At 41.9% G+C, this 10,484-nt stretch overlaps 1 protein-coding gene across 1 annotated transcript in view; it reads right to left on the bottom strand.

Annotated features, from left to right (window-relative positions):
* The window catches only part of LOC108578669, a 123,573-nt gene that overhangs the window by 18,333 nt on the left and 94,756 nt on the right, over positions 1-10,484 (bottom strand). Inside the window, exons 3-6 of the mRNA XM_017942043.1 lie at positions 6,655-6,804; positions 3,353-3,547; positions 2,486-2,571; positions 1,149-1,345 (exon numbers count right to left, since the gene is read on the bottom strand). Of these exons, the coding sequence (XP_017797532.1) occupies positions 1,149-1,345; positions 2,486-2,571; positions 3,353-3,547; positions 6,655-6,804 (628 nt within the window). The remainder of the gene's footprint in view (positions 1-1,148; positions 1,346-2,485; positions 2,572-3,352; positions 3,548-6,654; positions 6,805-10,484) is intronic.

Genomic DNA, 10,484 nt, shown 5'->3' with positions numbered 1-10,484 from the left:
ATTTAATAATATTAAGAATATTAAAATAGTATTAAAATAGTAAAAATCGTTAAGCAAAAGGTGATCCAAGAAGTGAGAAGTGGGCTTTATTCGCCACGCTACTTCTACATCAGAACGTTTTTGAAACATCTGCACGATTGTGTCCCCTGTCACGTTTATTATACAATTATTATACAATGTTTCATTCAAGCTACGTCTTAAGAGGCTACACCACGCCAAGGCGTGTAAAAATAGATAAAATTTAGGATCTTCATTCATAAGTAATTATTCAAAGAAAAATTTCAATTTTAAAAATAACTTTCAAGTTCTTCTTCCAATTTTCGAAAAGTGAAAATATTGCAAAATGGGGAAGTTATTGCGATACCTCTTCTGCTAAAACGTGGATTGCTGGTCGCCATCGGCCACAAAGATTGAAACGACTGAAACAAAACAATTCTTTTCGATTAATAAATAAAAATGTATTACTTGCAATGTAGCCTATGATTTTTTCAATGTCTCAGATATTCAATTTTTTAGAAACGTTTTTTGATTTTTTTGGTAAAAAGTGGTTTTACCTTCTCAAACTATCACCATTTCTATAACAAATGCAATTTTCGAAGAAGTGTACGCTGCATTGTAGATAATACATTTATATTTATAAATCAAAAAGAACTTTTTATTTCAGAAGTTCCAATCCTTGTTGGCGATATCTGCTAGCAATCGATGTTCTAACTGAAGACGTTTCACAATAACATCTCCATTTTGCAACATTCGTACTTTTTAAAAATTGAATAAAAAATCCGAAAGTTACATCTATATCCCCCAAGAAAATTGAAACTTTTCATGCAGTAGTTACACCTGGAAAAAATTTCCAAGCTTTACCTATTTGTAGACGCCTCAGGGTGGTGTACTCCCTTTACACTAGAAGGAGAGGCCGGGACATAATGATTCATTAGCAACATTCAGAAAGTGAATTTCTATGTAATTTAAATTCTGTCAAAATCTGTGTTACATTTCTATGTAACAAACACAGAAACAACCATGCAGGAAACAAAGTCAGGAAGTTGCAAACGATAACACTCATCACTATCGAAATTTTACTATTTTTTAGAAAGTTGCTAACAAATCATTTACACCTGGTAAGCGCTTCTGGTGTTAAGAAAACCTACCTGCCGAAGAACTGAGGGTTCTTCATCAGATTCACCGGTTTATCCGGGATGACCGCGTTGTCGATGAGGGGTGCGAATGCTGGAACGTAGCTCGGCTTGTGGATCTTCACGTTGAGCAACGTGTTCACGTCCTGGCCGCGTAGACAGAGGGCCAGATCGCTGTCGGTTGTCGTGGGACAGTTTAGAGCGTGTGCCACCTGAAAAATGATCCTCGGTTATTCCTCAGCGACGCCTAATGAACACGTTTCCGGCGTCTACAATGACAAGCAGCATTTCTTCCCTGTGGTTGTTCGAATCGCGGCCACGAACCTGCTTTCAGTTCCTGCGAACTCGATCGAACACGTACACACACATGAACGCGTTTGGTTGAAGCGTAGCCAGGAAAGGGAAATCGATCTTCCGTCGACGCCGCGTCAGACGCGTCGAATTGAAACGTTCCTTCCACCTCGAGCTAAATATTGCCCCACAGCGGCGACCACTTTCCCTTTTCGCCGTGTAACGATCGTGTAGTCGATGTTGGAGCTCTGAGTTGGTGGTTTTAGGAGAGATGGATTGGGTATGTTATAAATTTCTAGGGACATTTATGCGGGTTAGGGAAACGTGTCTCGGGGGGATTGATAATATCTGATGCGGGCAAATTGCTGGTATTATTTAGTCGAATTTCAACTTGGATTTGGAAAGTTGTTGGATGCATGAGTTATGGTTGAATGAACTTAAGCTTGATATAAGGATAAAGATTTGCTTATCAGCGGCAATATGAGTTTTATGAGAACGCCTCATGGAAAATGTCCCTCCATCAAGAGAGAACAAGTTAAGCACTCGTACCGAACACCGGGAGAACAATTTAAGGACTCGTACAGAACACATCGTATAGAACAGAACAAATTAAGAACTCGTATAGAACAGAACAGTATTCATAGCACAAGTATTAAACAAGTATTAGAACATTGAGCTTCGTCATTTTGTAACAATAAAAACTGTGTCGTAAATAACGGTGTTTATTTACTAAATAATCTAATTCCATGGAACCGTGGAATTAGCACCAACTAAATAGATAAAACCTTCTACCGGTACCAAGCTTGTGCATTAGATTTGCGAGCTACTACGGGAAATTCAGTTTGAGTTTATCGCTGACAGAAAAACCACACAAACTTTCCCCGGTACCTAATTCTTATAACAGATAGTTACTGGTAGTCGGACCACAAATTTCACTGCGTGTAGAAGTTGCAGCCACGGATGATGTTTGGACTTGGAAAGTGGCGATGATTTGTATCCCAGAGAATTGGAAACTTCGAGAAAAGTTCCAACGCCGTGCATCAATTTTCATTTATAGTTACCTGTTTGGTGATTTGCAGAGGTGCCTTCCCGATCGCATCGGCGCTCAAAGCAGATCCGGACATCAGTATAGCCCGGTTGAACAAACCTGCGAAGATGGAAGCACGATTAATGACCCGCGTCACCCAGGATCAGACCAACAGCTGCCACCACACGTAAAATATTAAGTCCGGTTATTTTTCATTGCACAATATAATTATTGACCGGACACCCCGGCATTGTGCTTCCAACCGAACAGGGGAACTTCCCTTCGGCTGAAAAATGACCGTTTTCCTATCTTCTTGTCCTTCCTTCCATATAACGCTTTTTCTCCCTTTTTGTCGAGGCCTTCTGGGAGAGCACACGAGTCATTCAAGATGATACCGTGCGTTGTAATCTCGATTTGATCGCAATTTGTACGTTCCGAAACGTAGTTTCGAAATAATCACCGAATGTCTGACAATCGGTCGACTTGTACTACTCGAAATTTTCGTGGCTGACAAATGGTCGAGTTCTACTTAATTTGGCGTTACTTATTTGGCACTTTGACAATGTTTCTCAACAGTTACGTGTTTGTAGCATGATAAAATACTTGCAAGCATTATTTCAATTGCTTAAAAAGTCACGGAAATGAGTTCGAAGTAAAGTACATTTAAGAATCTAGACTACGATCGAGTAAAATTGCCATGAGCTTCGTTCTCTTGATCGACTCGACTTAATAGCGGCATGTAAAGCTCGCGTTTACTAAAATCGAAGTCCCTAAACCGGCGGGAGGTCTTATCGATTTCACGAAAACGGAGGTTACGTGTACTCCCCCACTCCTGAAAGCGTCCTCTTAATATTCAGGCATCGCAGAAGTCGCAAACACGCGATACGGCAATAACCGTTACCTTTCTTATTAGCCACAGGGCTGATAAGCAGTAGGTTGGCAAAAATGGCGCCGGTACCGTGGCCGACTAGCGTAATGCTGTCCGGATCGCCACCGAAATCGGCGATGTTCTCCCGCAGCCATAACAGCCCTGCTATTTGATCGAGCAGCCCGAAATTGCTCGCCGTGTCGTCCCTGATCCCAGGTCTCAAGAAACCTGCAACAAAATTTTCTAAATCGTACCAGTTTCCTAAATACCGCTACTCCTTTCGCCTATTTTTCTAATCTAACATAAGCTTGCAGATAAGCTTGCGCATTGCTTTCTACATATTTTGGCTCGCGGATTTGGGATTAGAGATTCTTACAGAATAGGAGTGATTTTAAGTTAATAGCCACTGTAGTTCATCCATACAATTCCTCTTTCGCAAATTTTTATCGTCATCAGAAACACTAAACCTTCGGACGGCGGATGCCGGGTCATTGCTGACCTAGTTTTTAAATGTCTCTTTTTTCAACCGGCATTAATCGAAATAGAGTCACGTCTCTCCTCTCTTTATATTCGGAACGTTACTTATTTTAATCTCTAGCGACATCTCTTACACTCTGCCACCAAAGGGACGGACTAACCGAGAATTCTCGCTAGTCCTCATAAAGGCTCTCGTTTGTATATATAGAACTTCTGACCTGAGCCTTCCAGCCCCCACCCCTTTTCTCCCGTAAAGCCTTACTGACGAGTCCACCAGGATTCCCAGGACAAGGAACTCCCACAACCTTTTCTTTTCCGCCTATCCTCTCTATCAGTGACCTTCACCCCTTCAAAATAATAATACATTTCTGTAATTTAAACAATGTAATGCCTAATAAGCTTTAAAAAAATTTATTATTGGGTCATATTTGACCCGGCATCCGGCGTTCGTGCGACATTACACCATCCGCTGTCCGAGGATTAATTATTAATAAGAATCTACAGATTCGCAGTGACAATTTGTCTCGTTCTATTAACTTGCAGCGAACCTACTTGCCGCTCATTTCTAAGATAGCACAGAATCACTACAATCCATCCATCTCGAAATGGAGAAAGAGCAGAAAAAGAAGACACAACGAAACAGCCAGCTTACTACAAGGTGCACCAAAAAATCAGCCCGGGACGTAAAGCAGGCCGGAGTAACCTGCTCGTTTCTTTTGCCTGCGCTCGCTATCCATATTTTTCCCCCGTTGTTTTGCAAAGGGCTGAAGTTATCCGTAGCTCTCGCGAGCCAACTGTAGCCGACTACTAACCTACCCTGTAGGTGGGGGTGAAATTAACTAAGCGCCTTCCCAGCACTTTAACCTAATTTATGATTATGGTTTCGCGGCAGCTTCTTCATTTTTTTCCTCTTGCCCTCCTTCCTCCGCTCTCTCGCCCTTCCTCTGTCTCTCCTTCGCTCTTCTTCTCACCTCCCCCACTCTGCGTGTCGGACGTGGCGGCGCGGCCACCGTCTTCCGTCCATTTGCATTGCGCTCTCGCGGAGGTCGCGTTATCATTTTAGGGCAAAGGATAGGCGGAAGCTGGTCGTTGCGAATACTCAACTGCCCCGACGACCGGGTAGAGGGGTGTGGAAAAAATGGAGCAGGCCACGGGAAAAACGGCGAGGATCGATGGAAGTTTCGGGGGCAAAAAGGCCGCCTTTGTCTCGCGGTCGAGCCTCCTTTCCCCGGGAAAAAATTTTTCTTCCGACACAACTCGAAAACTTTTCCTGTCATCCTCGCCCCTTTCTTCATCCTCGTGTGACGAATAACCCTTTCATTTTCGCGCGATGAATATACTACCTCGTTTCGAAATTCGACGACTGTACTTCAGCATATTTTAACGCGACTTGCAAGATTATACCGGTTCAAGTTATTGAATTGAAATTTGCTGTAATATTACAGTAAGAGTGCAGCTTCGTGCCTTTTTTATTATCAGTTCCTAAGAAAAATAAACCGTCCCATGGAGACGTGTACTTCTTGCAGGGTTTAATTAACTTTTACGCGTTCTTCACACGCCAACGTAATTTCGTGCGTGGTTTACTGAATAACAGCTTCGAGAGAAGAACGTTGTTGCGTTTGACGTTGCCGACTCGAAATCTCGCTTCGAGAAATGTTCCGTGAAATATTCCGAAACTATTGCCATTGGTCGGTATTTATCCCAGACGGGGTAAGTTAGAAAATGGAAAACAACAGAACCGGATATTTTACAACCGTTTGTGAAAATTGAAAATTCGCTGTTTGCCTGCTGCAATCCATTGCAACGACATTTATTTAAAAGGTTCGATTTTTAGCATGCCATTTACCTCGTATCTGACGAAACATCAACGAAATGAAATTTGATTTCTTCGGTAAAGCACAAAACGTACGGCTAACACGCGACGATAATAATAACGATAGATTCCCAAGTTGGAGAAATCAGATATCGACTCCAGTATACTTCGATAAGAGATTCCAAGGAATAAGTTCTCGATCCATTCCCGTCGAATTATACAGGAACGCGTACTCGCACGAATATTAACCGAGGTCCCGCTGTAAAAATTCGTCTGGAGGAAAGTTTTTCCCCGGGAAAACTCGCAGGCTGCACCGTGTTATTTATACGAGCGGACTGTAAAAGATATCGGGAGACGATAGCGGTGGTCCCGTGCGCGCGATGACGGATCGATAGACAGGCCGCGGAGCGTGGAAAGGAGCGGAGCGAAGGAGGCGGGGACGAAGGGAGAAGGTGAAATAAAAAGAAGTTGGTCGAAGATCAAAAACCGATGGCGCAGCGAAGCGCGAACGTTAATGAAGCAGAATTCCTGATTTCATGCGACGCTGCTGCCGGCGGCGTTCGACAAGATTTCATAAATTCGTATCGAGACGACAGCGCCTCGGCTTGCTCCACATTTCCTACAGATGAATTTTCAGATCCAGAACGATTACCTTCGATTCAAAGTGCCTCTGCCTCTTGTCTCTCCTCGTCGTCTTTTGATCTGGCCCGGAATCGACCAAAGAACGTGCCTGGGACGCGTGAACGCTTGATTCGTACTACTTGCCACGAACTATTGACTCGTACTACTGCTGCAGGTTCATTTTACACGGGGAATACTAAGATTGCGATTTATCTCTATTTTGTTCTATGCACAGAATGTATCGGCGTGTAGTCTATCATATTTTTCCGACCTTTATACCTGCAGTATTAAATTTGACGATTTAAAGCGTAACCAATGCGCTACAGTACAGTACAGTTACTCAAAGCTTAAATTATAAATTTTTGACACTGCGTGGGATTTTTTAACAGCCGTGTCTGGCCACACAACGATCGATTCTACTTACCAAGTATACCCAGGCGAAAGTTGATAGTGACGAAGACGACACTACCATAAGCTGCCAATATAGTGCCGTCGTATGGGTTGCCACTGTTCCATTCGAAACTTTCCCCGTGGATGAACACCATCACAGCGTACTTCCGCGCAGTCTTTTGACCTGGAGACAAAAGGGTTGCTCGACATTAACGCCAACCCATGGAAGATGAACGTATCGCGCTCGTTCCACTCCGCTGTATTATAAATGTGTACGACTACAACGAATGATAAAATGAATTATACCGCGTCGTAATGGAAAATTTACTCGAAAATATTTCCCAATCAAATCGTGTAAATTATCGAACGTCCCGGTTTATCTGTCAATTACGATCTCGTTCGGAGAATGTGGAACGCCACGTTAATTGAATCCGGTGATATCTCTCGGCGGTTCTGTAAAATTTGACGGATAAACGACGGAATAAATTTTTGCTCGTTAAACCATAGACGCAAAGTGTATTGGATAACCACGGTAAATTCGTCCGGGGACCGAATAAAACGAAGGTGAATAATTATTTATCCGTGACTCATCGGTTCGACACAATAAACCGGAACATTCGAAAACATACCTCGTCAGCAACGAATCACCCCTTACGGAAGAAAATATCACTCTTAAGGGTATCCAGCAACAATCCCCCTCGGATATCAAAGGAAACACGAGCATGTATCTTTGTGGAAATAAAAAAAGAAATATGATCTAACAAGGGGAAAAGGACAAACAGGACAGTGGAAGCTACCCCTTCTGTTAAAACATCCCTTCGAATTGCTTATTACCAACGGTAATACCATGTAAATCATGATCCTCGCAAGGGTGTGTCCTCACACTGGCGTCATTTTTCACTTTTTCCCTTTTTTCTAACAACAGCGATTTCTCTGATTTATGCCTGTAGAAAAATTATCAGCGAAGTTCGCCTGTGAACGGGTGGTACACGCGTGAGCCAGGTCAGTTCCAGAATTTATCATCCCCTCCCCAACACAGAGCCTGTTCGCGAACTATTCACAGTGAGTTTTCGGTATTAGGGTATCTATAAATTCTTCTCTCCCATCCTGTAGACGACGTAGTTTCCTTCTAGCGAACGATCCACAAATTAGACTGGAACGAACACACCGAACCCACACACCCCTCCACCAGACTCTCGAGATTTATTGGGGAATCTGTTTTACACGATTCCAGTTTCCTTCGAGCAACTAACTTCGCGCTGACATTTGAATACCGCTGCAGATCCGCTTGGAATTAAATCATACCTCGTCCTCGTGTACCTCGATGTTGGATCAATTGTCTCGGCAGTTGATAAATGTACGCTGTACTTGCAAATTGTTATTATTCTTCGAAGAAGTTAAGATTTTATTATAGACTACGAATTTTCAGAAAAGAGTTAGAAATTTTGTACGCTTTTAATGAACTTTCTATGACAGACTGATTGCTGTGCATGTATTTTCAAAAAAGGGTTAGAAATTTAGGATACTTTTAACGAACATTTTATGATAGACTGCCCACTATGTATTTTTAAAAAATGATTAGAAATTTAGGACACTTTTAATGAACTTTCAATCACAGGCTTATTGCTGTGTATATGTTTTGAAAAAATGGGTGGAAATTTATGATACTTTTAATGAACATTTTATGAGAGAATGCCCACTATGAATTTTGAAAAAATGGTTAGAAATTTGGGATACCTTTAACGAACATTTTAAGATAGACTGCCCACTATGAATTTTCAAAAAAGAATTAGAAATTTAGGACACTTTTAACGAACTTTTTATGACAGACTGACCGCTATGAATTTTCAAAAAATGATTAGAAATTTAGGATACTCTCGATGATCTAATGATAGACTGACCGCTATGAATTTTCGAAAAGGGATTACAAATTTAGGGCACTTTTAACGAACTTTTTACGACAGACTGACCGCTATGAATTTTGAAAAAGGATCAGAAATTAAGGACACTTTTAACGAACTTTTTATGATACACCGACGACTACGAATTAGTCCGAAATTTCAAGCACATCAGTGAATCTCCTATGATCCAAATCTTCACAAAACGGAGTAAATTGTAATTAACTCCTGCAAAATTAATTGCGTCCTTTGTCACTGTGTTACATTTCAATCTTACCAATTATGCAAGAATTTCAAGTATACTCAAACACTCAAAAACTGCATCTTCTTTCCATCCCAATTTTACTTCAGTGAATCATTGCTACAGGAATAATTACAGTACACCCGAAACAAGAGGAAATTCCTCAGTAAACCCGTATCACAGACAACTTCCACGATCCCTCCCCTCTTGTTCCCTCAACCCTCGTGCTTTTCCCAAGAAACGAACGTTCCTTCGAAAGCCTCTGCTGGTTCCTGCTTCCGTAATTTCCGCCGGAAGACACGGAAACCCCGCGTCTTCCTCTCTCTTCTTTTTTCCTCAGCAGGAGGAAGAAATAATGGCGCGCGTGTCCAATCTCGAAAGCTGGCGTCCGTTTACGAGGGAGGGAAAAAAACCGCGCTTTATTAGTGTCCACCGTTGGCTGGGACGGGTATCAGTAATCCTTCGCTTAATATTTCGCCCGGCTAGCCGAATTTGTTATGCTAATAACGCGTGCATCTTCCGCGTAAGTTGACCCGTATTTCTGTTAACACTATGCCGCCCGCACGCGTAATCCAGATTCTTTTCTTTGGCGCCGGCAGGACTGGTTCAGATCTTTTCGCCTGTCGCCGGGGGTTTTTCGAGATTTTCGGGAGATCATAAATTGTGAAGTTCTACTAATCTCAATAGTTCTCAATCCTGTCACTCCATTTTCACGAAATTTCGAGGATATATGTAAATAAATGCAAAATATGATCGTATTGCAACCTGTAACTTATTGTTACTTGGACAGAACACAAGCGATACTGGAGTCTGTGCGATAGGTTCCCATAAGACACCAACGTGGTGTCACCGGCATGTGTCCGATAATTTTCGTAGGGCACCAATGTGGTGCCACCGGACGGCATAGTGTTAAAGGGAAAAATTATGGCTGATAAATGTGGCAAGGAACGAAGGAGAGTGGAAGGTGCACGAGCGTGTGTAGAGACGTGGTGACGAGCTATTAACGCGTTTATGGACTGTCAGCGAAGGATCGCGCCCTCAGAGACCGCAAAATGAATCGTTCCAACCCTCGGCCATGGTTGAAACGACACGTTTATACGAGCTTCTTCCCCATTGCCGGTCTTTACGCGCCGCATGGTCATTATCTGTATCGCTGTATTAAGTCCTAGTCCTTTATTAAGGGAGGAGAAGCTGGAATATCGCGGCTTTAACGAGGGTCTGCTTTTAAAGAGAAAATCGAGAAGGAAAGAATTTTCTAGCAATTATACCTGCTACTTCCTTAACTCTCCGTTACACACGCAACTTATGCGCGAGAACGTAACTTCGCGAAGTTTAACTACTTCTTTCTGTATTTATTTTTATTTAATTTCTTCTCGTGTTTTTTAATGGCAAGTTTACCATTTCAGCGAAGTTTAACTCCCTCGTTCTGTGTTTATTCTTGCTCGATATTTAATATTTTCTGGTATATTTTAATAGCAAATTCAATTTACAAATTTATTTACCATTTGAAATGTTTTTAAGCGTGCACGTATTGAAGCTACGGAAGGATACTGTTTCTCTATTAGGGTGGTGCATATGAGAGGACATTTTTTGGAATGAAACTTTAAGTACACTGTGTTTCATCAAAAATTAATGTATTCTACGATCCTATACACTTTTACCAACGATTAGATAGTTTCAGTATTCCAAATATATAAAAAAACACTTGTCTTTGAATTCAAAAAT

This window comes from Habropoda laboriosa, unplaced genomic scaffold (assembly GCF_001263275.1).
Source record: "Habropoda laboriosa isolate 0110345459 unplaced genomic scaffold, ASM126327v1 scaffold52, whole genome shotgun sequence".
Taxonomy (NCBI): domain Eukaryota; kingdom Metazoa; phylum Arthropoda; class Insecta; order Hymenoptera; family Apidae; genus Habropoda; species Habropoda laboriosa.
The sequence above is the reverse complement of the archived record's forward strand: the minus strand, read 5'-3'. Positions and strand labels throughout refer to the sequence as shown.